The sequence below is a fragment of the Apodemus sylvaticus genome, chromosome 6 (assembly GCF_947179515.1).
Source record: "Apodemus sylvaticus chromosome 6, mApoSyl1.1, whole genome shotgun sequence".
Classification (NCBI taxonomy): Eukaryota; Metazoa; Chordata; class Mammalia; order Rodentia; family Muridae; genus Apodemus; species Apodemus sylvaticus.
The window spans coordinates 20886643-20914430 of NC_067477.1; the positions used below are offsets into that span (position 1 = coordinate 20886643).

General features: G+C 45.2%; 1 protein-coding gene across 3 annotated transcripts in view; it reads left to right on the plus strand.

Moving 5' to 3' along the window:
* Positions 1-27788, plus strand: part of Fbln5 (fibulin 5) — a 67480-nt gene that overhangs the window by 31400 nt on the left and 8292 nt on the right. For 2 of the 3 annotated variants that reach the window (XM_052185233.1, XM_052185232.1), the window contains exons 5-9: positions 14331-14453; positions 17145-17261; positions 20737-20856; positions 24130-24252; positions 25062-25188. In XM_052185233.1, coding sequence (XP_052041193.1) covers positions 14331-14453; positions 17145-17261; positions 20737-20856; positions 24130-24252; positions 25062-25188 — 610 coding nt within the window. The remainder of the gene's footprint in view (positions 1-14330; positions 14454-17144; positions 17262-20736; positions 20857-24129; positions 24253-25061; positions 25189-27788) is intronic. The other variant, XM_052185234.1, reaches the window with a different exon arrangement.

Genomic DNA, 27788 nt, shown 5'->3' on the forward strand with positions numbered 1-27788 from the left:
GTTGTCAGGCAATTTTGTCTTTATGTGGACATTTTGGAGTATACATATACAGACCAGGATGGGAGAAAGTCTTAGTTACTTTTCTATTGCTGTGAGAGGACACCATGACCAAGACAACGTATAAAGGAGTTTGTTTGAGGTTTACACTTTCAGTGGGGTAGAGTCTATGACCATCATAGTGGGAGCAAGCACGACAGGCAGGCAGGCAGGCAGGCAGGCAGGCAGGCAGGCAGGCAGGCAGGCACAGCACCGGAGTAAGACAACTTAAATCTTGAGACACAAGCATGGGGCAGAGAGAGCTAACTGGGAATTGTGTGGGCTTTTAAAGTCTCACAGCTCACCTCCACCAGGGCCCAGTGACATATGTCCTTCAAAAAGGCCAAATTTTCCAATCCTTCCCAAATAGTTTCACCAACTGGGGACCCAAGTATTCAGATATATGAGCCTATGAGGGGCTGCTCTCATCCAAGCCAACACAGATGGCCTCCTCCACATCTGCACTACATGGTTCAGTCTTCTTCCCAAGCTACAGACCAATGTAGCATGTTACAGTACTGAATGATGTGGGCAACTGTAACACATATGTAGTTACTTATACCCTGTAGGTAAGAGTGGGGATGAGAGGCCCTAAGTATTTGTATATCTAAAACTAGAAAGGTACTATAAAATCACAGGGGACAGGGTGGGCGGAACCTAAAGAACTCTGGTTCTCACTGGCTCCTGCAGAATCTGGAGTAGCATGCTGCTGTTGATGCCATCACTGCAGAGTCAGAGTCCACACTAGCCAGTCTAAGGCTTTGGTTCTCAAATTGTGGGTTGAGATGCCTGGCAAACCCCTTACTCCAGAAATATTTGCATCATGGTTCACAACAGTAGCAATATTATGGTTATGAAGCAACAACAAAAATGATCTTATAGTTGGGGGTCACCACAACATGAGGAACTGTATTAAAGGGTGCTAGTATTTGGAAAGTTGTGAACCACTGTTCTGAGGAAAAGTTGTGTTTAATTTTAAATCAAAGATTAAAGAGTTTTTAAGAATGCAAGGTGTTCTTTTTTTTTTTTTTTTTTTTTTTTTTTACTTAATCATTTTAAAGCTCAATTTCAATCTTTTGGGCACAGAATAATATGTGTAGTCTGGTGTGGACTGAAACATCATTTTATCTTAGGGCACACAGCATTTCCATGCTATTAAGATCAAATAATATTCCAGTTTTTGCTGTGACTACATCTTAGTCTGTGATGTGTATAGTGGTGAGTTTTTCAAATTACAGTTATTAGGATTTATATTTTTCATATTGATTTCCTTTTAATTGCATTCTCATCAGGAAACATGGTCTGCCTGATACAGGTTCTGGGAAGTCAATTTGGAATATGTCTATTATTTTCATGTTTGTAGTGCCCAGCCCAGTGCCAAGAATTTGCTTAATGAATGTTTGTAGAGGCAGTGAATGATGATGTCTATCAGCCATCTGTCACAGGAGTTGTCTCTCCCTGAAGTCAGACTATCCATTTCTGTCAGCTAGATTGGATTTAAGAAGTAGCCTACACATTCAGAAATGCAATGACCTAAAGATCAGTCCTCTGCCCTGCTCACTTCCTTGGACTTTGGCATCAGAAGCAGTCATGGGAGGTTTGCTGCTTGTAAAACTGTTGACTTGAGACTCCACCACAGTCTTAAACATCAAAGACTTAGATAATGACCAACTTATTTATTGTGTGACCTGCAGACTGACAGGTTTTCCATAATGGCAATAATTCTGTAAATTCATTTAAGACGGCATATCCCTCAGTAAATCTCTCTCTCCCTCACTTGTGTGTGTGTGTGTGTGTGTGTGCTATGTATGTGGTATGTATGTATGCATGTGTTCACATGATTGAGTTCATGTGTACATATAGGTATGCTTGAGTGCATATACCTGCAGAAGCCAAAGGCCAGCATGGATCGTTCTCCTAATTGCTCTTCACTTTATTCTTCTGAGACAGGGTCTCTCACTGTATCTGGAGTTGATTGGCCAGTTGGCCAGCAGGTCCATGGATCTTTCTGTCTCTGCCTGTCTAGTGCTGGGGTTATAGACGCACATCAGCATGCTTGCCCTTCACTCGAATACTGGGGATCTAAACGCAGGCTCACGTGCTTCACGGCAGGCACTTCACAACTGAGCCTTCTCCCCAGCTCCTCGAGGGAGTCTCTCTTGTTGAATCCCTGAACTCAGGCATGATGCTTTCATTTATTTTATGCATATGACTACACTGTAGCTGTCCTCAGACACACCTGAAGAAGACATCGGATCCCATTACAGATGGTTGCCAGCCACCATGTGGTTGCTGGGAATTGAACTCAGGACCTCTGGAAGAGCAGTCAGTGCTCTCAACCTCTGAGCCATCTCTTCAGCCCCGATGTTTTTATTTAAAGACAAAAATGAAGGGATTAACATCAACCTAGTTAGAAGTTGGCTAGTTAAAAATTTAAGATGTCCACTAACCATCTCTACCCACTTTCATCATTTATAACAAGGTGGTAATGTCTTCGACTTTCCTGAAAAGGATGTATGTGAATAAAAAGCAGACTTATCTCTGCTCGTAAAGAGCAGTAGACAAAATATGGAAATGCCCAATCTGTTCAGCACCAATCAGCACAGTGGCTGAATGAAGGAAGCAGCATGAAGCTTAACTGAGCAGCATGTTTCCCTTTATGAGTCAATAGCTACTTTGGCATGTTAATGTGGGAAAAATAAATCGCCAGTTCTGTCTTTTTAGCAGCTCATTTTGATATGCCTGTCAAACAGGTCCAGAGAGGAGTCCATAGGGAAATACCAGGACCTTCAGATTTCAGAGTAAATCCTAGGAAACATGGCAGTGTTAATAACATATATAAATATATAATTATGTACAATATATTAATACATAACTAATATATATCAACATATGTTATATTAATATATATGTCAGTTGTATATTCATGTATGTCATATACAGCACACACATATGTTGTAAAGACTATATTATAGAAACACTGAATACATATTCACATATGATATGTAGAAACATAGCAGTGTCTATAACATATTTATATATCATATATTATATATTGATATTATATATTATATATTTATAATGTATATACATATATATGTTGTAAAAGCTGTGTTATAGAAACATAGCCATGTTTCTATATGGCAACAAACTATTTAACCCTCTCTTTATAATAGTAATTAATTCTAATGTTTGTAGACACACTGTGATGGAGGCATGCCTGCCTAACCAAAAAGCAGAACAGCACACTATGATTCAAGTCCTTTCTTAAATGGCATCAGGAGAGTCCCCGCCCCCATCAGGCTACCCCTTGCCTTGACTTTTTCCTACCTGGCTACTGTGCCCTGTGTATACCTGCTTTGTATGCTGAGGCAAGCCACAGACTTCTTGGCATCGCTTCCTCTTGTGTCCTCCAGGGGGCCTCCTCTGCCTGCCTCAGCTCAGGTACACACCTGAGCTCTCAGAGGATCTGGTTTGTCAGCTTCTCTAGACAGAAGCATCTGGAGGCTTGTTTTTTTGAGAGGAGGTGGTGTTGTGTAAGAAGGCGTCCCTGAAGGTCAACGTGGAGCCAGTTTGGGATTTGAGCCTGGCCTTCAAGCCTTTCTTCTTCTCTTTTCATTTAGAAGATAGATAGATCCTCCTGTTTCTCCTCCTCCTCTAGGGAAACAATCTTGTCTTAATACCAGCCCCTGACTGGGAAGACCAGTTCCTGACTGACACTGTGGTAAGGACCTGGCTTACAACTGACCCTACTGAGTTGCTCTCATCATTAATTCTCTTTATACCTGAAAAAAAAATCAGGGGTTTAGGGGCTGACAGAAAGAACCCCTCAGAATTTGTTTTCCATTATGTGTCTGAAAAGTGAGGTCAAGAGGATTTGAACCAGGTCTGGTCCCGCTTCCCTGTGTCTGCCTCCCTGTTGCCCTTTGAACCCAAACTTTAGAGGCTGGATTTATGCTCCATCATAATTCAGAACTCTTTGTAGCTCTTTCCTTCCTTGTCTCTGTGCTTTCCTGCTTTCCATCTCCAGCTTCTTTCTCCCTGCTTCTTGGGTCCCACACAATTTAACACTAGGTTGCAGAAGGCATATGGGCTGTTTGAGCACAGAGGCGAGATCCTCAGGGCACAACGTGGCTGCTGTGGACTTCCTTGTGGGGTTTAGCTGTAGAGCACAGGTCACTTGCTTATCTCTCTGATTAGGAACAGTTTGTAAAACTTGGAATAAAGCCAAGTGAAGAAATAGGCTTTGATTCTCTGCCATCGACTTCTGCATTGTGGTAAAACACACACGACCTGAATTGTGCTGCCTCTTCAGAGGTTCTGCTTAGCCATGCTGAGTATATTTACACGGACATGAAGCAGACCTGGGGGTCTTAGAACCCCATCTTTCAATGTGAAAACTCAGCACCTAGGGAGCAACTATCTCTGCCTAGAAACCTTCAGTCTACTCTCTGGCTCTATTTGGCTCCAGTGGGCATGTCACAGAAGAGGGGTCAGGTAGTAAGTATCTGTCCTTTTCAACTGGCCTGTTTTGCTTAACAGAGTGTCATTAAGATTCCCCCAGGTTGTCACACATAACTCCAAGAGTAGTTTGAGTCAGTCTTCCCAGCATCCCTGAGACAAGGAGCCTGAGTCTGTTTATGTCCTATGAAGGATTATCGTCCTGAGGATGGGTAAGTGTGGGATACAGAGCTCAAATCCTTGCTCCAATGATCATTCTCTCTGCTGACTAGGGCATGTGCCTTGACTCACTGTTACACCAAACTAGCAGTGCAAACCTCAGAGAGCAGTGGGAAGATATGGTGAGATATTTCTGGTGAAGAAGTCGGTGTACGTTTTGTAATGTGCATTCTTGTGTTTGTGCTGTGCACATGTGAGTGTGCCTGTATAAAGGTTGGAGGATAACCCTGGTTGTCATTTTCTGCATCACGTTCCTTTCCTTTGAGAGTTTCTCTCATTGGCTTGGAGACGATCAATTAGGCTACAATGGCTGACCAGCAAGCATCAGGGATCCTTCAATGTATCTCTCCAGCGCTGGCACTCAAGCCTGTGCTACCTTGCCTGTTTTTATGGAGGTTCTGGAGAGTGAACTCAGTGTCCTTGTGTTTGTGAGGCAAGCACACTACCAACTGAGCCACACCCTGCTTCCATCTAGGTACGTAGGAGCTGTGTCAGTCTTCTGTACTTGGTGCAAGCTCTTGGTGAGCAGGTGATGTAGTTCTGTCAGTGACAAGGAAGCTGAGATACAGAAGGTCAGTAATGTGTGCAGGTTTGTCCTGGTAACCAGGCGAAGGACTGAGAGTCTGATCAAGGGCCCTCTCACCTCAGGGGTGGGAAGGGCACACCTGCAGGTTTCCTTACTGAGGGAGCTCTGAGGGTAGCCCACAAGGGAATATTTGTTGCTGCCGTTGGACTGATTAATTCCTCGGGGTGGATTTGCACACCTGCATATTCTCACATGCATAGCAGGGTTTATGAGGCTTTTGCTCTGGATGGAAAAATAGATTGGGCTTCTATTCTACTTGCATCCTGAGGGTTGCTGCTGATATGTGCTTTCAGAGCAGGAAGGACCATTATTTTCTTTCCTCAACACTTCTCAGAATAAACTTTCTCTGGGATGTTAAACCTTCTGAGGAAGACAGAGGATGCTCTATCAGGCAAGGCTGCAAAAGTCTGTGCCCTGCCTGATCAGTATGTCGATGTGCTGATTCCCAGTGTGATGGAACAGGAAGTGATGTCTTGGGAGGTGATGATGTTTGGATGAGGTCATGAGGGTGGTACCTTCCGCTGGGACTTAGAAAGGGTCAAAGAGCCTTGAGGTCTTTATCCTATCCCCCACTCCCCAATGAAAAGTGGTGGTGTCATTAATTAAGATAGAGCCCTGGGAATGGGGAGCTGGTGTGTGTGTGCGTGTGTGTGTGTGCAGTTCACGACTGTGACACTAAGAAAAAGCAGACAGGAGCATACTGGGCATGGTAGTGTATGATGTTAATCCCAGGACTTTGGAGGCAGAAAGCAGGTAGATCTCTGTGAGTGTCAGGGCAGCCAGGGCTACAGAGTGAGACCCTGTCTCAAAATGAAATGTAAAATGAATGAGAGGGAGGAACTGTCTCAGTGAAGACAAGAAAACAGTGCATTTGGGAAGCCAGGAAAATTTCAGGATATAAGATCCATGCATGTATGAGCTGTGATCTTACAGATTTCATGGAAAATAATTCCATGTCTTATAGGAAAATCTTGACCTTTCTCCTGCTTGGGATCTCTGAACTTTGGTCTTTACCTTGGGGGTGTGTTTCTAAGAACTTAGTTAAGATTTGGGGAATTGAGTTTACTCATGGAAAACCCAACACTACTGAACCAATAGGAGGGAAGGCCTTTCAAGACATGTGCTGCTGTAGGTGCCCAATAGCACAGTAGTCACTCAGCACTACAGGACTGAATTGTAGAGGTGGGTGTGTACTGGAATAGCAATCTGTGTGAGTCAGGCTACATTAGAAGTTTTATTTATTTATTTTAAAAAATTTATCTTATTTTAAATTCTCTCTCTCTCTCTCTCTCTCTCTCTCTCTCTCTCTCTCTCTCTCTCTCTCTCTGTGTGTGTGTGTGTGTGTGTGTGTGTGTGTGTATGCACATGTGTGGCTGTGTGAGTACTCCTGTCTATGCTAGCCAGAAGAGGACATCAGATCCCACAGAGCTGGAGTTGCAGGTGATTGAGGATTGCCAGATGTGGGTGCTGGAACCTGTCCTTCCATACCCTGAAGGAGCAGTGTGTATTCTTAACCTCTGACCCAGCCCCCACCAAGGGCTTTAATAATACTTTAAATTCTCAGTGCATCCATGGAGTGGTGACGGCGGAGCTTTTTGGATATAAGAATCCTCAGATGCTCATGTCTCTTATTACAAACTTGCCTAGTATTTGTGCTTATCTGCGTATCTATCTCTACCAAAGGTCTTGTCTCATGATGGTTGAGTATCAAAAACTCAACCATCTCTAGACTGCTTATGACACCTGATACAACACAAATGCTATGCAAGTTGTGGCTATATTGTGTTGTTTGGGTGGGGACCAATGATGAGACAAAACCTGCTTGATGCACACACGTCACCCTGCCACTTGGGAAGAGACAGGGGTAGAAGGATTGAGCCTTTGAAGCCAGCCATGGTGACATAATAAGACCCTATTAGAATGGTGGTGGTATAAATAATAAAGTTGGTACACTTCCAGTTTCCACATGTCCTAAATCTGCAGCTGAGTGTTATGTGACCGCAGAACCCATGGATACCGAGGGCTGAGTGTGCTGTTGTAGCCAGCAGGCTTTATTTTAACGAATTGAATTTTAGACATTTTACCCTGGCCCCTTCCCCAGTTTATCTCGAGCACGCCCTGAACCCCTAATAATATTGTATGGGCACCGAACTCAGCAACAGTCAGAGGAGTGTAGCACCTTCTTATGTGAAGTGTAGTCCCTGGGCCACATGCATTGGTGTCACCAGGGAGCTGTCAAGTGTACAGCACCTCACAATCCCGATTTGACAAGATCCTCACTGATTCATATATACATGAAAGTTGAAAAGCATTGCTGTCCCACAGATTCCTTTGCCCCAGACTCATTTAAATCACTTCAAAATAATACAGTTTGCCAAGCCTCCACCCCAGACAATCTCATGTAGTCAGTGATTGGTGTGGACAGCGAGGTTTGGAAAATACTGCCTGGTATACATCCAAACCTCTTCTCTGTTGACGGACAAATGGCAAGAATGTAATAAGTGGAAATCTAATTTGAGTGCTATGCTGTTTGCTTTATAGTCATAATAATGGCCTAAGTCTCAAGCCCCTAAAATCCATGTCCAGGTTGTCAATCAGCAAGCTGATCCTCTTGCTTTGAAAACATCTTGTCTTATGATGCTTGAGAAAACCCCAGTATTGTCTCTTCTTCACAGCAGTGGCCACCCGTACTCTGGTGCAAGTGGAATGGACTTGGCCAATTCACTCCCCATTTTGAAAGCAAGCTCAGTCAGTTTATCATGCATTCTGTGGATGAAAATAATTACTACCCCCAACCAATATGATCCTCATTACTGACATACTTAGTCTCTGTGGCAGATGAGAGCTAAGGCCATCTGAGAACACTCCTTCAACCTCTTACTTTATGGATAGATGAATAGCGTCCAGGGAGAGTCTGGGTCTCAGATCCCATCTGGTTTCATCCATGATGGAAGGATTCTTTTGTTGTTGCTTGGAAAATGGACCACACATTTGTTGCCTAATTAGGGGTACAATGCTTAATATCAAGAATTGAAAAAAGACTGTAAACATGGAGGGGTTTTTTTTTTTGATTCCTAATGATCATGCAAGACCATCAGGCACATGGAGTACAGATGTGCTAGGAATTTAGCAAGCGAGTTCTCAAACGCTGAGGTCTTTAATTAAGCAGGTGTTTGGGAAGTAGGTCCTGTGTGGCTTCCAGGCTTGGCTGGGTTGGGCTGCCTGAAAAATGGCAGTGACCCAGCCCAGCAGCCCAGCTGGAATAGCCTTCCTGCAGAGGGGCAGGAATGCAGCAGTATTATTCTCCCAGTTCTTATCAAACCCCATTAGCTTGGGCAAGGAAGGAACCAAAAATGGGCTGGAAAAACATGTTGTTTCACTGGCTAAAAATCTACTACCACAGAAATGATTTCTGCCATGTCGGGAAGGTGCGGACGTGAAGTAAACTCGGACAGCTGTTTGCCCAGCAAGAATGTTTCCCTTTGGCTGATGGCTTTTCTCACACTAGAACAGGCACGTTCAACAGAGGCTCCCTAAATTAGCTTCCCTTGTTCACAGAATTGGAGCTTGGGTGCAGAAAGGGAAAATTCAGACTGGGCAGGGTTGGGGAATGGCTATGGAATTTGTAAGACACATCTCTTCATGTTTTGGCCTTCTGTCATCCTAGAAGGACTCGCAGATGCCAGAGTGCAGAGGTGGAAAGTGAGAGGCCTGCTGAAGGAGTATGTCTGTCATTTTTCTCCTCTTGCCATAATCTCTGACTTTGCAGATCTGAGGCTATGGACTGTGTGGGAGAGAGGCCCTGACCCTGTCCACACAGACCAGTGAGCCTCAGTGCCAAGGTCTTGGGTATCTGTTAAATTCTATACCATGGCCCACAGGAGGCAGAAGCCAGATTTCCCCAGCTTCCATGGGTGGTAGGGACAACTTGTCACTGGTAAATACATTGGGACCTCTGAGCACTGGTCCTGTGGTAGGCACTGGTGATGGGGTGAGCGAGCACTGGTCCTGTGGTAGGCACTGGTGATGGGGTGAGCATATCCTTGGTAGTTTATCAATCTCCCAGCAGCCTGCGAGGCAGTGTTCTTAGCAGCTATTAGGCAGAACACCAGCAGGTTCTAGGGGAGGGTGTGGGTACATTCTGTACTTCCCAGTTATCAGTGCAGGAACCTGGGCCCACATTCATCAATATCAGTTCCTCAAGTTCTTATTCTTTTACATGACAGCCATTTCTGAAGAGGTCTCAGTGTACTGGTGGGGTTTTTTCCCCTCTTAAACTTTAGGGCTATGAGTATGGCTCAGGGAATTTCCTCCCTGTGGTATGGGAGAACCGAGAGCTTTCTGTTTTAACTTTTAAAAGTTGTATGTATGTATGTATGTATGTATGTATGTATGTATGTATGTATATATGTACGTATGCATGTTTGCATCCTCTTCTATATGTTAAGGTGCATATGTGGAGGTTAGAGAATATCTTACATGAGTCCATGTTCCCCTTGCACCACATGAGTCCCGGAATCAAATCAAACCCCAGCAGTCAGGCTCAGGGACAGGTGCTTTTATCTACTGAGCTGCCACACCAGCCCTGCCACTTATGCTTTTAAATTTTAACTCAGTGTTTTGTCTCCCGCTTCCCCACTCCCACAATGTTTTGCTATGTCATCCTACTTGGCCAGATACTCATTGTGTAGCCCAAGCTGGCCTTGAGCTTTTGGTAATCCTCCTGCCTCAGCCTCCCAGGGACTGGGATTACAGACATGTGTCTTCACATTCAGCTTGTATAACTTTAAAACACTTTTTTATTTTTGTTTATCCATATGTGTCTCTGTAAGTACATCTCACATGGGTGTGGATGCCCACAGAGGCCAGAAGAGGTGGTCAGACTCCTTAGAGCCAGAGTTACAGGTGGTTGTGAGCCTCCTGATGTAGGTTCTGTGACCCAAACACTCAGATCTCTGGATCAAGAGCAGGTACTCTGAGCCACCTAGCCAGCTCCCCAGCCCGCATTTTCAAAAAACATCTTCCTTCAGTTAGATTTATTGATATGAAAATAGTGTAAATACGCCACTGTTAATTTTCATGGGTGAAAGCCACAAGGTAGAACATCTCTGTGTGAGGATACACATCTAGCAACAGCAGACATATATTTGCCTGCTATTCACACTGCAATGTGTCTGTGATGGAACATTGTCTATAGTGTCATAGGTGGGAATTATTAGCTAATTAACTGAGAACCAACACTAAGGTTGCTCTTGAAACCGTTTCATGCAGGACGAAAAAAAGGCGTTGTGTGTGGTGCTTTCTGAGATGAGACATTAACTGAGCTCAAGGCAGCAGCAGGTTACCCTCAATGCCTTCAGAGAACTGGAGTGCCAGTCAGACATGGCTTCCACGGCCCACTTTTGCTCCAGGGTCTAGGGCCTGTGTCTCCTGGGGAAGGTAACCCCTTCTCATGTCGACTCTTGAATCAGAGTGGAGGAATGTTTTGCTGTTCCCAGTACGGTTGGCAGTTGTGCAGTGCTGAGAGAAGCCAGTACCTCTATTTACTGCCCCTGTGAGACCTTGACCAGATTTAGAGGGCTTGCCTGCCTTCATACTGCTGTGGCCTACCTGCCCAGGTCAGCTCATTGTCTGATGAGACTTGGTGAGTAACGTGAAATGCTGGATGAGTTACCTCATGATGAGCACTGTCCTGGGTCCAGGTGTCCACTCCGCTCATGGCTTTCCTCAAAAGGCATCAAAGCACAGTAGCTACCGTTCTGATGGCTTTCCTGAGCTGTCTGCCACTGAGAAGACCATGCTGGGGATGTGTGAAGGATGCAGTGCCTCATGGAACAACAAAGCTGTGAGGTTTGGTGAGGTGAGGATTTCTTTTTGGGTAGGAGCACTGGGCTTTTCCCAGGTTCCAGAAAATGTCATGTTTTCCTTAAAGGCTAAAAGGCTAGTTACCTGGATAGCAGAGGGACATTTTCCCACCTGGGGAGAGACCAGTCACAATTACTGTGGTAGACTCCTCCAGGTGCCCAAGCAGCTGGCTCAGGCTGCAGCTCCTGAGAAGAAGCAGGGAGCTGGTAGATGTGTTAGGAGGGCTGGACGTTTGGATGGGGACACACACATACTCTCACATTCACATGTACACTCACGCACACACTCACACATAAACTCACACACACATATGCTCACACATATACAATTTACTCACACATACACATACACACATATACACACACATACACATACACACATATGCTCACACACACATATACTCATACTCACACACACATTCACACACACATATACTCACACATACACAATATACTCATACACTCTCACACACACTCTCAAACACACACCATACAGCATAAAGAATGAATGAATCCATTAAATACTGAGTGAATAAGTGACTGTACTCCCTCAGCATCTTCTCTCTGAGGAGATCATTCCTAACTATCACACAGGAAAGGAAACAGACATGATTGCACACAAGGATAATGACACCTGCTCAGGTAGCCATAACTTGTGCTTTTCCACTGATGCAGAAAATGACACCCTGCCAAAGAATGTCCTTGGAGCCATTCTGTGTATTTTTCCTTCTGTTATTTAAGTCAGATGTATTTAACGTAAGCAATTCAGCTATGAGCTGGAATCTGCAAAGCCTCATTCACCCCCTTGCGGCAACACAGACTGGACATGTTCAGTCTGGGCTCCTCCGGCAGGTGTGCAAGCTGACACTGCCTTGCAGGGTGGTGTCCACTTTAAAATCCCGCATTCCAAAATCCTGTCAGTTAGTTGGCTGAGGAAGCCTGGCTGGGATTTAACAGGGCTGTTGTTCCAGGGATCTATGGATCCACTGAGTTCTCAAAACAGATTTTATATAGACAAGTTTGTTTAAAATACATAGTAAAAGTTAATTAAATTAAGTGAAAATTAAATCTAAAATTTTAAATTCATTAATTGTGTGTATGTTTATGTTCATGAAGACATGTATGAGTGTGTTTGTATGTGTATGCATGTGTCTGTATATGTGCATATGCACTTGTGTGTGTATGTATGTATGTATGTATGTATAAGTAGTCATGCTATGGCATGGAGCTCAGAGTACAAACTATGTGAGTCAGTTCTCTCTGTCTACCATATGAATTCCAGGAATTGAACTCAGGTTGTTAGGGATCGCAGGGACCCTTCCTTCTTTATTAACTGACCCATCTCCATCTTGTTGGCCTTACATTTTATATATATGTATTATATATTATACATATATATATATATATATATATATATATATATATATATATATATATATATATATATATAATCACATAGTACAGTCTTTAGTATGGTAAAAAGCAGCAGAGTTTTGAAAAAAGACAAGCTTAAAAGGTTTTGTTTTTAGGCTTGAATGCTTTGTGTGTATGTGTGTGTGTGTGTGTGTGTGTGTGTGTGTGTGTGTATACAATAGACCCGTGTTGAAGTCCTATGTGTCCTCCTGAGATCAGTGTGCTGTGCTTGGTTTCTTCAGGACTTTTCTGCAGACATGTTGTTTATGTTACATGCCACACAAAGGCAGCGGCTTGGGGACTTGTCACCATGGCTTTCCAACAGCTCCTCACCTCCTCTTGGTCACATTCACTTACTATTCTCCCCAAGTCAGGGACAGAGACTCACAGAGTTGTTCCCAGGGTATAATCACCATCCATCACTCTGCTGGGAAAATGTAAATATGTCCTGGCAGAGGGTGGCATTATTTATTGCCATAAGCTTGGAAGTAGATTGGGACAGGAGTGGCCCCTGGCCAAGCATTATTTCCTGGCTCCCCAGGGAGGCTGGGCTGTATGGGCTGAGCTGGGGTAGCCGTGGGAGGCAAAGGGCTGGGGCAGGAGTTTGCAGCAGAGAACTGGGCAGAGACCTTACACATCTCCTTGTCAGGATGGAATGAAGGTGCTACTACCCAGGACCAGGACTGTTGAGGATGCTCATGCCCAGAGCAGTGACGATTTGCTCCCCCTGGGACCCAGACACCTTGTTGCTTTGGAGTCTAGCAGGGATTCACCAGTTCTCCTGGTGTTGGCTTGTTGTGGATAGTGGATTGTCACTTAACCTGAGGACACGGCTTCTCACCTGACTGACTATTTCATTCAGTTATGCTGGCTTCCCAAGCACACAGCATGCCACTTCCTAGCGCCACTGCACACATGCAAACATGTTATTTGTGATTGAATTCAGGACCGCAGGCGTGTCAGGCAGGCACACTAAGTCCTGAGCCCAAAGTTACCATTTGAGAGGATGGGGACAAAGTCTGAGAAAGTTGATGTTGCAGCCTCAACAGGCAGAAATGCAAAGTGGATCGTAGAGAAGTCAGTAATAGCTCACTTCCTTTGGACAGCCCCTCCTGCTTCTGCTTGGCCCCAGCTGTGTCCTCTGTTATCTCCACACATAGAAGACTTAGGTCAGGCAAGAGGAGGCCTGGGCTGAGCTCGGAGCTTGGTTTTTACCGGTTCCTCAGCTCTGTTTGCCCAGCTGTAAAGTGGGCTCACAGAGTCCCATGAGGATAAATGTAGGGTTCAGCAAACCACCCAGTGAATGGCAGCTTTCAGTGGGACTTCTGACTTGCTGCTGGTCCATTTGGCAGAGGTAAAGAGAAGGTGCCGATGAGCAAATCCAGCTTCCGTTATGAAAGAGGGGATGACAGGAAGGGTAGGCGGGAGAGACCTAAATCAAAAGAAGGAGTCATTGTCAGTGTACTGCATGTTCAGAGAAGGTTGACAAAGGTTGCGAAGGATAAAGGCTGATGAAAAGTGCAAACCGCTGTGTTTCCTCCCCTATGGTAGTTCTCTGAGCAAAAGACACTCTAGAGGCCAGTGTGTGTCAAAAGTGCCTATCAGGGAAATACTCTACTCTCGGTATAACCCAGTGACTTTATCAGCAGCCTCTCAGTCGAGACAGAGGCACAGCTTGTGCTTCTGGTGACCCCAGGTTTCTTAGACGTGGAAGGCACTCTCTGGGATCATTTTTTTTTTCTGTGTTACAGATGTGGACGAGTGTGCGACAGACTCACACCAGTGCAACCCTACCCAGATCTGTATCAACACAGAAGGAGGTTACACCTGCTCCTGCACCGATGGGTACTGGCTTCTGGAAGGGCAGTGCCTAGGTAAGAGCTCTTCAAGGAGAGAAATTCTGGGGAGTTGATGGTTGTTATGGATACAGTACAATGTGGGAACTGTAGTTAGGTTCAGGTACCTGTCCTTTGGGCATGTGTAGAAAGCTATGAAATGACCTTACATGTGTTACCATCCATTAAAATAAGTTTTCACCATCTCTAGCATTTCATATTTTTTGAAACTATATTTTAAGGGATTTGGCATAAATTTGCTGAAATCTTCCTGCCTTCTGGAAGCTTATAGCTAAGCCAGGAAGTGGTAGAAGTGAGGGTTATTCTCTGGTTAGAATACCCTGGTTGCTTAGTTACAGGAATGTTTCACATCTCATTGTTAGATGAGGAGTACCAGTGTCATCCTTTCCAGTACTGATACCTGCCTGCCATTCCACTCTGCCCACCCACAGCTGTGTTCTCTCTGAAGGTGTCAGTCATCACTAACTGACAGTTTTATCCCTTGCAGTTGTCATTGGCTAGGGATATTTTTTTCTTATCCTCCGGATTTGCATTTAGCCAAGTTGCCTTGAAGTTCGAATCAAACAACAGTTGAGAATATATATATATATATATATATATATATATATATATATATATATATATATATATATGTATATGTATATATATGTATATATATATGTGTGTGTGTGTGTATGTGTAAACAAACAAACAAACACACAATCAAACCAACCAAAACCAAAACCAACAACCTTTCTTCCAGGTCTCTGGATTGAGGCTGAATTTGGGTTTACTTTGTGACCTATCTGAAGAGTCCTTGAGGCACGATAAGCTGCCTGGTCTTGGCCTGCTTCTCCTTTCCAGGCAGGCACAGAAGAGCTGAGACTCATGGGCCTCCAGGAATATGATAGTCCCTATGCATTTAAACCAATCTCTGCTCTAATGGAAAATGTGATGCTACTGGCTTGAATGTAAGCTGACCAGTGAGAGGGAATTATTTGTACAGGAACTTCTTATGTGGAACTCCAGAGCTGGAAAGGATGTTCGATATTATGTCATCTAACTTTTATAGAGTTGGAGACAAACTCAAAGAGGAGGAACATTTTGGATAAACTTAAAACAAGTCGGGTCTAATATTGATGTCTCTGGCTTTCCCAGTCAGATTTTTTTTCTTACCACAAAGGGTACTAAGATGTGGGGCAGGGTGCATGGGCTCACCATAGACATATAGAGGGCAGATCTCTCCATCTGAGAGATGCCAAAAGATGTTGCTCTTCTGCTTGTTAATTTGTTCTCTTCCACAGAGCACTATGGAGGGGTGCTCATTGGTACATAAATTGTCTACATGGCGTGGTTCATTAGTATTTACATCTGACCTAGAGCCTTAATTTTTGCAGATTCTATGCCTTCTCTTGGCTGGACTCTTCTTTCTCTTTAACATATGGGTTCCATAGCTACCCACTATCCCTTCTGTGCACAGTTGGAGACCTTACCTTTTTCAGAAAAATGAAAGATAGGGCTTCCTACTTAAATACCCCCAAGGATAGGGTACCTTCTCTGCTTCTGATGCCTCTCCAGGCACTGGTTGTTTCCAACTGTGTCTTGGGAAGAGGTCAGAATTAGCAACTCTACAAGTCAAAATGTTTTCCAAGTAGAAGCTGCCAACCTCAGAGGAATGTAGTCAGGCCATGTTAGAAGCAGGCTGGACAGAGGCAAAGCAGAATCACAAGGTAGGGCACAGAATGTGGTGATGGATAAAACATAGGCAATGGGTTGGGCTGGGCTGGTGTGGAGAAGAAGTTCTTTCTAGAAATAGGTAGTAGAGCCTGAGCACAGAGATCAGGGCATGAAGAGTGCTATCCATATGTTTCTAAGCTGAGGTTCCAGGGAGGGGACATTAGGGTTCTATAGCACAGTAGGGATGACGTAAGTCTCGGTGACTGCTTCAGTGAGATCACTGGTTCCAGCTGAGCCTGGAAGTAAGGATGCCGTCCTCCCAGGAAACGGAGAATGGTGGTTTCACTGGAGGCATCCTGCCTAATAGGAGTGGGTTGTCCAGCCCATCCCTTTTTTAAGCCCAGGATGTTATAAAGTGCTTTTCCAATGACATCAGGCTCCTCACAGGCTGGTGCATGTTACAGGGAGGTCATGTGGTGCAGCTCTGCTGGAAACGTCCATTCCCCACCATATTGCTACTTTCCACGGCTCAGATGTTTATATCATGCCCACTCCAGAGCCGAGGTGAGCACAAACATCCTTCCATCACCACATTCATAGATCTTATTGTAGGACTGACAGCCCAGCTCATCCTGATGGCCTACTATCCTGTTTAGAGTGCTCCTGCTGGTTCTTTTGCTTGCTAAGCTAACTTTTTCATGTTTGGGGGGTATTGAAAGGATTATAGAGGATCATAGTATTGAATCTTATTAGTGCCTAAGTCTTAGTTAAGCCTGAGTTGGGTCCATTCTGAGAAGCCATCTTCTGCAATATCCCAATCAAAGCAGAAAAATTTTGCCACAAATTTCAGGATAGGTTCAGTTGTTCATGGAACAGAGCTGAGCACTGTGGTCCAATGGGTTCATCCTTGCTGAAAGTTAGCAGGTCTGTCTAAGCAGCCATCTCCTTTCACAGCCCTCTCTGGTCCCGTTCTAGAAGAGGAAGACAAAGGTACAAGGGTGATGGTGGCCTCAGGGAAGAGCCATATCTTACCTTGACTGTGTTTGTTTCTAGATATTGATGAATGTCGCTATGGTTACTGCCAGCAGCTCTGTGCAAACGTTCCGGGATCCTATTCCTGTACATGCAACCCTGGTTTCACTCTCAATGACGATGGAAGGTCTTGCCAAGGTATGTGATGTACACGATAACTTGGACATAGTATGAAACACTAGGTTCAGTGTCCCTTGGAGTCTGATAGCTAATGTTTGCAAAACATGTGTCATTAAAGGGTGTCCTCATTCCTAATCACTGCCCGTATATCCCCCATTGCATATAGGAACCTGATACTAGAGCTGGTGATGTAGATGAAAGAGCTCAGAACATGCTTTGAGGATTGCAGAGGGTAAAGCCAGTCATCTATCAAACAGCCTTGCATGGGGTTGTTGTGATTCGCCTTGTGATTCTGTGTCTGCTGGCTGGCGTGGCTTTCAAGGCTCCTGAGCCCTGATGAATCACAAAACAAATACTACACACCATGCCAATGTGGGCTGTTTCCAGATCTCTCTCAGGATTTTTTTCCCTCTGGTCTATATCAGGAGTACCTATTGCCCAACACAGGCAAGGGTGGGTTAACTTTCATGATCCCCTCAGAAGGCTCCACAATGCAGATTTTAAAAAAGGTAGTTTCTGGTTTTTGCTTCCAACACGGATCAGTAGGAAAAGCAATTTGTGTGTCTACCATGGTTCCTATTGGAAAGCTTCTGCCCCGGAAGTCAACGAAGGCCTTAAGACCCAAAAGCTAATGTAAATCATGATCTGGTATGAGTTCTACCTCTGGCCCCAATCTCCAGTCCCTAGCACTAGTCTGGATGGAGACAAAGGATGAGGGCTTTATTGGAGTCTGCCACCGGGTTTCACAGGCCCGTTTCCTTGTCACACTATTTGAGTGAGTTCTGGCATGCAGGCCTGTGGCCAGCTATTTAGAGGATATTATGTCTCCATTAGTTTAATCATATCTAAATCACTGGATAAACAGGAAGGCATCAGCTTTCCAGGGTTTGATCCTAGATTCTTTATGAGACTCCTCTAAAGCTGGTCCTGCTAATTGTTCCAAGAAGCCCTTGACTGGGCTCCTTTTGCAAGGAGTGGTATTTTTTTTTTTTTTTGTCTGAGAGCAGAGCTGGGCCAGGAGTTTGAGGAAATAAATAAAACAGGGCCCTTCCTTCCCACTGGAGCAGAAGCAGGCGTCTGGCTCCCTTGCTGTTGTGATAAGCTGCTTAGCACTGACGACAAGATCTTGGGGCCAAGGCTGAGGTTGGAGGTACCAGCTCAGGTTTTCCCTCAGAGGCTGGCACGATATACTCAGGCAGCACTTAGGCTTGGACATGGGCACTTGGCCACCCCTGGGCACTTGGCCACCAGGATATTGCATCAGCAAGGCGCACAGGTCACACAGGCTGTTTCAGATCCTGTCAAGCTTTTGCAATCATCCCACCTCACGTCTCCTCAAAGGGCTTATGTCCTGTAGACCTCACTGACCCTATCGATCGTCTTATAGATGGGAGAGTGGTTGTGGATCTGATCCACAGATAAAGAAACTCTCACAAAGGTAAAGCCACTTGGTCAGAGTCAGGTGGCTTGATTGTGACAGAGTTGAGAGGAAGGCCAAGGGCTCAGTGAGTCAGTTGGGGCACCCTGCCCTCAGGACTCAGGCTGCTGGCCAGGAAGCCCCATGGATCCTCTGGTCTCCACCGCTCTAGCTCTGGAGGTAGTTCATGCAGCCATGCCTGCCATTTTATATGGGTGCTGGGGATCTGAACTCAGCTCCTCATGCTAACACAACAAGCGAGTTTCAGACTGAACTGTTGCCTCTGTTCCATGCTCTTGGGATCTTGAAGTAACCATTGGAAAATCTGGCAGAGAGAGAGAGAGAGAGAGAGAGAGAGAGAGAGAGAGAGAGAGAGAGAGAGAGAGAGAGAGAGAGAGTGTGAGTTAGGGTGCAAGGGGTTTAACCCTTTCCAGTCTATCAAAAGTAGTTTTGAGCTATGGAAGCAGAGTCGATCTCATTCATCACCAATTGGCAAGTGCCTGGCCAGACTCTGAGGACATCAGCCCCGAAGTGCAGCAGCATTGGCCTGTCTAAACTGGTATGTGGTTTAGTACACTAGGGACATGCTTCCTGCCCAGTCCCGCCCCTGTCTGGATGGAGAACTGCCCAGTTTCCCATGAGTGCTGGGTGCGTGGGCACCAGGACAGCCTGGTATCTCACCAGACCCTTCCTACATGACTGTTCATTTGTTTGTTTTTCCTCTTAGGGCTCTAGAGTTGGCAGGAAGCAGGCACTTTGTGGGCATGGAATTAGCCTTCCCCTATATGAGGCCCCTCAAGCTCTGCTTACCACAAAGGCCTTTACGACTGAGAACATTCAAAGCTCTTTTCAGAGCCTTAAGAGGCTTAACTGGACTTGTGGAAGTGGAGAAAAAGTCTCTTAACTAGAACTGGCACCATAGGCATGTGACATGGGGCAGGGGATACTTGCCAAGGGTCATTGATGCCAGCGCCAGAAAGATCTCCATCCCTCTGTCCCCCACCTCGATGAGCTATACAAAATGAGTCCTGTATAGGATTATGAAGGGATTCCTAACTCATGCTGTAGTTCTAACCAGGCCCTTGTTGGCATGTGAATTGGGGGCTTGTCTCTTAATGTTCAGAAGCATTAAAATAGCTCTGCTGATGCGTAGTTGATACACAGCACAACACATGAGACCATCACTGAGGAGGAGGAGGCATTTGCCATTACTCTGTATTCTTTGTAATCCTTTCCTTTCCCTATGTAATGTGGAGAATGGGGGAGGGGCAATGGTCTGAAAGCAGAATTGTTACAAGAATAACAGGCGAGGCTATTTATTCATAATAAACACATTTGCAGAATTGCTGCGATTACTTACCTGACACAAGTCAGTGAGAGTGAGAGAGGAGCAAATCAGAGATGGGAAAGAGTGGGTTCCACCTGGGAATTCTGTGGGTGAGTCTGGGAGAGCGGACTTCCTGGTAGGTACAAGTGTACACACACATAGATGTAGTGTGTGACATGTTCATCTCCCTTTTGCCTTGCCACTCTAGAAGCGATTCATACAGAGGCTCTTGCTCTTCAGGTACATGTTGGGGATGGCCCTCGTGGCTTTCCCTGTGGTTATGATAAAGCATCCTGATGGAGCAACTTAAAAGATAAAGGACTTACGGTTGCAGACAAAGGCTCGAGTCCACCATCATGCCAAGGCCGTAGCAGGAGGAGGCAGCTGGTCACAAGGCGCCCAAGGTTAAGGAGCAGAGAGAGGTGGAGCCTAGTGTTTGCTCACTCTCAGCCCTGGATGCAAAAGCAGCGGATGGTGCTGCCTGCTTCAAAACCGTTACTCAGCACAACCCCTCTCAGGCGTGGCCGGGCCCGCAGTCCTTATAGGTGTGCTCGTCTGGATCCTGTAAATGGACAGTTAATAGAGTCTCACAGAACATGAGATCATGATCTCATAGGTCCTGGGAATCTGAGCTCCTGGTGATAGATTTTGCTGCCAATTCATGTTTCTGCCTGTGTGTGTGTGTTTGCTTGTTTGTTTTGTATTGTTTCTGGTCACACTAATAGTGATGTGCTTTTGGTTCTGTACAGATGTGAACGAGTGCGAAACTGAGAATCCCTGTGTTCAGACCTGCGTCAACACCTACGGCTCTTTCATCTGCCGCTGTGACCCGGGATATGAACTCGAGGAAGACGGCATTCATTGCAGTGGTAATGGGATGGGCATCGGGGCCCTCCACCTGTTCAGAGACCCAGGGCCGGGGCAAGGGATTTATCACAGGTGTTTCCTCTGGTTTCCTGGTTGTGTGTGTAGCTGGAGACATTTCCCAGTGTCATGGGAACATAACCACACAGAACAGAGATGAGTCACTTCCTGAGACGGGGAGCTCAGGCTTACCTTCCTGGCCATCTGACTTTAGTGAAAAGTCAGAACAGCCAGTGCCTGGATCTGGGATGGAACTGGTGAGAGGAAGAACTCACCCAGTTTTGCCAGTTGGCCTGAGAGTTATCTGTCCTTTCCTAGCACTGGCCCCAAACCTGAAAATGGTATAGATGATACTTATGGAGGACTGTGATTTAGGGGTACTTGATTTTGCCACTATGTTAGAAGGACATTGAGTAGATACGCATTACATATACATGCATATACTTTGGGAATAACATAAAATAATCATGGTCCAGTGTTAGGCCTGGCACACAGTGAACATTGCATTTAAATGAAATGAACATGAAATTTAAATAAATTTCATCCAAGCCCAGGTGCTGCTAATCTCTTCTCAGGCTAGTTTCTTGAGTCTGTTGTAATTATCTTATTAAATTCTTTTTTTTCTCTCCCTCCCAGAAAGTTAAATTCCTAGTCAGAAAACTATCATGAAAGTTAGTACTTTCTGAAATTAAGAAACACATTTCATTTATATTTAGTCTGTGGCATCCCATACAACACAGATCCATGGGCTGATTTGTATGTCTCTGTGTGTCTGTCTGTCTGTCTGTCTGCCCCCTCTCTGTTCTTTGTAAATTTTTTGTTAAAGTAAAATCATCCCACCAGTTTTAAAGTCCTCTGCAATTGTAAATTATCTCAGTCCACATTAATAATGTCTCCTGTGACTTTTCAAAATAAAAGCCGGCAGTGCTCTAGGTATGAAAATTATTCGGCAGAATGGAAAGCGTCCCAATCTTGAGTTTCACCATAACAGGAACCTATAGAGGCTGTGAATGAGACTTGTTTACCAGCTTCCCTGGGGACTGGAATGTTCTTGGGACAGAGTTCTCAGGAACAAATGGTTACCTCTCTCCAGGGCCAGGCCACCCTCAGAGTCACAGCGAGCAGCTACAGAGCCTCAGCCTGATTAAATACCAGCCCCCACATACAAAAATAAAATACCCAAAGGCATGAAAGGGCCCTTTCTTCCTCTGTTTCATTTCCCTTCATGGCACTCCTTAGGGAGTCTGGGCCAAAGAACTGAGGGATGTGGAAAGCTTTGCATTATGGGATGGGGTTAGTACTTCCCCTGGAATTCCCTGAAATCCCATAGAATTTATTGACCACTGTCAGGGCCTTGAGGTAGCCACTCTGAAGCCAGATGGAGCTGAGTTCACACTCTGCCTCTGTTAGTCATCACTACTTCCCATGGCTGAGGAGCTTGTCAAGCTCAGTTTCCTCCTTGTTAAATAGCTATCTTCACGGAGTGGTTGTAAAGACAGACAAATTGGTGTTCCTCGATCCTATGGTCACTTAATGAATTTTCCCTAAGTATTAGGAACTTTGGACTTCATGAGGAGCTCAAATCCTTTCAAGTTTGGCAGGATTTCTCTTTTGATCCTAAATAACCTATATATTCTCTGAAGGTCACTGGATACTACCTTCTACCAACTTTACTGGGGACTCTGGCTTCTGCAGACCTTGTAGACAGCTAGAAGTGGCCTAGGGACTGTGTTTTGTGCGCTGTATCCTAGAGACTGGGGCACTATTATTCTTAGTTGGCTCTCAAAGCTGGGGTAGTCTATCTTTCCAGCACCAGATCCTCCTAAGTCTTATCCTTCCGGGATTTGCTAAGCCATGCTGATCCTAGAAATGAGAAAGGGTTTCACGTGGCAGAATGGAAATGGCCTAATGTGTACTCCCTGCCAGACTCATGGCTTCTATTTCAACTTTTCAGTGGAGGGTGGAGCCACAGCCCTTTGTGGGGAAAAACCTTTCTGGGATTTCTGGAATTTCACATATTAAGACAAACCAGAGTGTAGTGAGTTGGGGACCCTCCTTCACCCAGGAGGAGGTAGGGTGGGCTTTTCCTCCTTATCCTATACTGGAGGTAACTTTGCTGGGGTATTTCTCGCACATTGGCACTCCCAGATGTGATGATTTTAGATCCTGAGCAGCTGTTGCTCAGGGGATGTTACCTTATCATGTGCATCAGAGTAGCTCTGAGATGCCACATTCAGATCTATGATCTCCTATTTAATCATTTGATCTTATGAACTTGGTCTAGTTGCTGAAATCCTGGGAGTCTCAACATTTTTTAATTCAAATAACACCTTCTTCTCAGGGTTGAGGTGGAGATTAAATACGATGAGACATGTTGAGCATTTAATGTGGTGGTTGACACACAGTAGGCCTTGGAAATTGATAGATGTCACTACTAACATCTAGTAGTCCATGAAACCTGCAAATGACACAGAATCAATTGGTGACATGTCATGATGGGCTGAAGCTGGAGATCTCCAGATTTCTCTGCAAAGCTGGTTGGGGATTAGATAATACTGAACTATGCTAACTCCAGTTAGTGAATTATATCCCAAATCCACTGAATCTTTACCCATGGGCAAGAGACAGCTCAGAAAAATGGGGAGAGGTTCCCTTCTTGGATAAAGAAAGCATTAGTCATGTGATATGTGGATTCTTCAAAGACAGAGCGGTAGTCTCCTTCATGCCAACACTTTGGGGTGATCTAAGCCATCAGTGGTCTGTGAGTTACAGAATAGTCAGAGGACATGTCACATGGGAACCAGCAAAAGCAAGTTTTTGGGAAACAACAAATGTAAGAAAAACATGTTTTCTTTGGCACGCCTGTCAAATGAGGCGCAAATTGGGGCCTGTATTGCCAAATTCTGTGTGTGATCAAGAATTGGCTTTTCTGGAATGCCTGCTCCTATGTCAGCTGCCAAAGGTCTATGCAGAGTAATGGTAGCATTGTTGGGACAGTGCTGCCCCTTGCCCTCCTCTGCAGGACGGTTCCAGGCTAGCTAGGGACTGCTGTATCTCTTGTTTTAAGGAACATCCGAGGCAGCCAGGCCACCAGAGGCATTGAGCCTGCTCTGCCCCTTGAATCAAATATCCGTGGGCATCTTTACAGGGAGTAAATTCATCATCAGTAGATGTGATCAAGAAGTAAATTGGCAACCTCGTAGTGCTGAAGTAATTCTCTCTTAGGAAAGAAAGGTAGTCTGTGAAAATAACCAACAGCTATACCTTGTTACTCTCAGATATGGACGAGTGCAGCTTCTCCGAGTTCCTCTGTCAACATGAGTGTGTGAACCAGCCGGGTTCATACTTCTGTTCATGCCCCCCAGGCTATGTCCTTCTGGAAGATAACCGAAGCTGTCAGGGTAAGACTGTCCAGAGGGGCTGGATGGAGCTGACTCAGATGGGCATTGGGATGTCTCCTCCTGTGGAATCTTGTTGCTTCAGGAAGATGGCAGAGTTGGGTGTGGTTGGGCCAGGAAGATCTGGGCAGGATGTCTGAGTGGGTATCTTTCTCTTCTCTCTGAGTAGCCTGTCCTTTGGCCAGGAGAGGGGGTATTCAGATGTCTAGAATGAACTTTGTAGAGGCTTTCTGGGGGATGGTTTCTATCTTTCCAGGCAGATAGACCTATGCAACCCCAAGAATGATTGCACTGGACCTAACCAAGGCTTCTTTTAGCTACCTCCCACTGAGTGACCAGTGTCAGCTTTGTCATGTTGCCTTGAAGGCAGCTTGTCTAGCTGGTTCTCTCTGACTTCCTATCATTCACGACAGCGATGGACATCAGAAATGTCCTTGAATTACTGTAAGTGTGGGGCTTTTGGTTTACCTCATGTACTAGTCACATTCAAAATAATATAGACAAACAGAGGTAGTTAATTTTAATGCTAAATTTTGTTTAAAGCCATGGGTCCAAACAGTTTATAGTTTTAATATATATTCAATATAAAAGTCACTGAAGAGATGCTATAAATTCTTTTTACTAAGTCTTAGAGATCGTGTGTCTTGTTATGAGCACATCTCACTTTTCACTACCCATGTGTTGAGTGCCCAATAACTGTGTGGCAGCAATGGCTGCCATATTGGATAATGAGATGTACGTAGCTCTCTCATCCCACCTGCAACAGCCGGTCCAGGGCTAACACCGTGCTTCTTCTCTTCCCTGCATTTCAGATATTAATGAATGTGAGCACCGAAACCATACATGCACCCCACTGCAGACTTGCTACAACCTACAAGGGGGCTTCAAATGTATTGATCCCATCCGCTGTGAGGAGCCTTATCTGCTGATTGGTGATAAGTAAGTCAAGGCTTATCCTTGGGAATTGGAAGGGGATGGGAACCTGGCTCAGAAGGCTGTCGATATCTTATAAAGGAGGTTTCCTGAGTCAAGGAGTCAGGAGATCTGCCCTAGTCAAGTTTCTGAAGTCCTAAAGGCAGACCGATTACTAAATCATCACATGGGTAGTCATGACATTGAGACGACAACTTCATCAAGCTGATGGCACTGGGATATGTTTTGCAGGCCTGGAGTCCTCTGTGTTTCTTTTCTTTCCCCTTACCCCCACCCCACCCGCACCCCATGCTGGCCCATCTCTGTTCCTCATTCTCATGTAAAGCACATGTGCACAACATACAGCATATGCAAGTACATCTTTCATCCTTTCTACAGCCAGCTGTGAGCACTCCCCCAAGCAAGGGCAAACCCTCACAGTGGAGATGAAGGACTGGATCAGCCACAGCCATCCCATCCTTCTCTCAAAGAAAATTCAGGGTTTACCAATGAAATTCCTGCTGTGATAAAAAAAAATGGATCAAAGAAGAGGACAAAGTCAGGACTGGGGATTCTTCAGAGGGGTTGTCATGTATTGCTATAAGCAGTACTTCCAAGAAATTCTTTAGAACAGGGACCTTCCAGTTTCTGATTCCAAATCCCTAAGTAACCCTATAGAGCACTAAGCACTCTCCATGTTTGGTTCTCCCTGGTTTTGTCTGTTCGGGAACTGATGTTGTCTAACTGGCAGGCTTGATCAGATGCTACCAGTGAAATCTCTGCCCTGAAAGAGCTTGGTAACTTCCTTCTTCTAATCCCCAGGGCCACGTGATGGCCATCTGCTTCCAGCTCCTTGTCTGCTGAGGAGTCCTGTACAGGAGGACTGTCAGCTGGAACAGGATGTGTTCTCACCTTGACCAACACCCACTGGGCCCAGCCTCCCAGCCTCTGTGCATATACTTCCTGCCAGATGGAAGGCATTTCTTCCATCTCCTCATGGCCAGACCCACCCCGTCTTTCAGATCTCTGCTCAGTACCCCTCTCCCAGCTGTTCACGATCCTCTTCAGCTGGGAGCCATCACTCCCTTTTCCAATTTTCTATTAGGAAACAATTATTTTCTCTCTGACATGTGACATTTTAATGTGATCATTTTGGCACCAGGGATATTTTGACTTGGCTGCTCGGTTGCAGTCTTAACAAAATGATACTTTGATGATTCTCTGTAGACTTTTGCTTGTTAACTGTTGGTGGTGCTCTGTTCTGTTCTTGGTGTTGTGACTTTGCTCTTGTGGAACTTAACGGTATGTGGGAGAAGGCACAGTAAAGAAACTGTCAGCAGGACGGCTCCATTGTGGGGGAAAGGTTTTTACTGTAAGGGAGAGAAAATGTTCAGTGATAACTGGACGAATCCAGAGCAGAGAGAAAAGAGAAACAGATTGGACATGGCCGGGGCAAAGGAAGCCAGAGAGTGGGAGAAAACAGTGGAGATAGCAAGAGCTGTTGAGAGAGCAGGAGAAAGCTGAGAGTGTGACTAGAGGGTGGACATATCCTGCAGAGAAGGCGGAAGCTGCAGGGAGGGACTCCTTTTAAGGACAGAAAACCTGTTCCACGAGTTCCAAAGGAATGCTTGTTTTTATCTAACCACCAGAAATCCTTCTACAGTCCAGTCTGAGCTCACTTCTGGCTGTGTGGGCTTCCTGAGATCACCAAAAGCCCAGGAGAAAGACAGCAAACAGATTGGCTTATGAATAAATACATAATGGCAGACTGAATGAGGAGTTTATAGCTAAGCAAAGAGGAAGTTGAACCTGTTCTGGGACTCTAAAGGCCCCCCTGAGAGAATGACCTTTGGATAGGGCTGGAAGTTGAGTTGATGTTAACTAACAAGAGACTGGAGGAGAAGAGGGAACAGCATGTGTCAAGGCTTTTGAAACCAGAGTGGCCTTTAAGCCTACAGGGATGACAGGAAGTTGAGCTCTGTCCCCATAGGAAGGGTAAAGAGCAGTGACCTGAGAAAGTTGGTTGGGGGCAGAGTGGACAAATCCAGAAGGCTCGTAGAGTCTATACAGGCTAAAACTTGTGTTCGGTTTCCATTCAGGCTTCATCAAGTGACCACTGAATAGTGTGCAGGAGACGATGTAACCTGACTTAGCTTGACAAAGGGCAGGCTTTTAGGAGGCCATCACAGAGGCCCAGGTGAGAGATGAGTGACAGAGTGGCCAGCACTGAGGGGTGAACACTGTTGTTTTAAGGTCATTGTGCCTTAACTTCCCAGTCTACCTGCAAAAACTGTCAGTCCCACTTCCAAAATAAATTCTAAGTCCAGATGCTTTTTGTATCCACCTCCTGTTGTGAACTCTGCCCCCTGAGGGGGTGTTTCGGGAATGGAGGAGAGGTGACTAAGTCAGCAGGTGTCTCTAGTAGGCATCCCTTGGCAACAGATGCCTGTGGCTTTCTGTTGGGTTATGTTATTCCTAGGGTTAGAAAGGATCTGCTCTGTATTATAAATATTTGTGTTTAAATATGTGCATTTCTCCTATTAGAAGGTCAACTGCTTGAGGGCATGGGTGTTACTTAATGTTGAATTTCTGAAGTGTCCAGTGAGTTCTGAGCTCTTAAATTATAG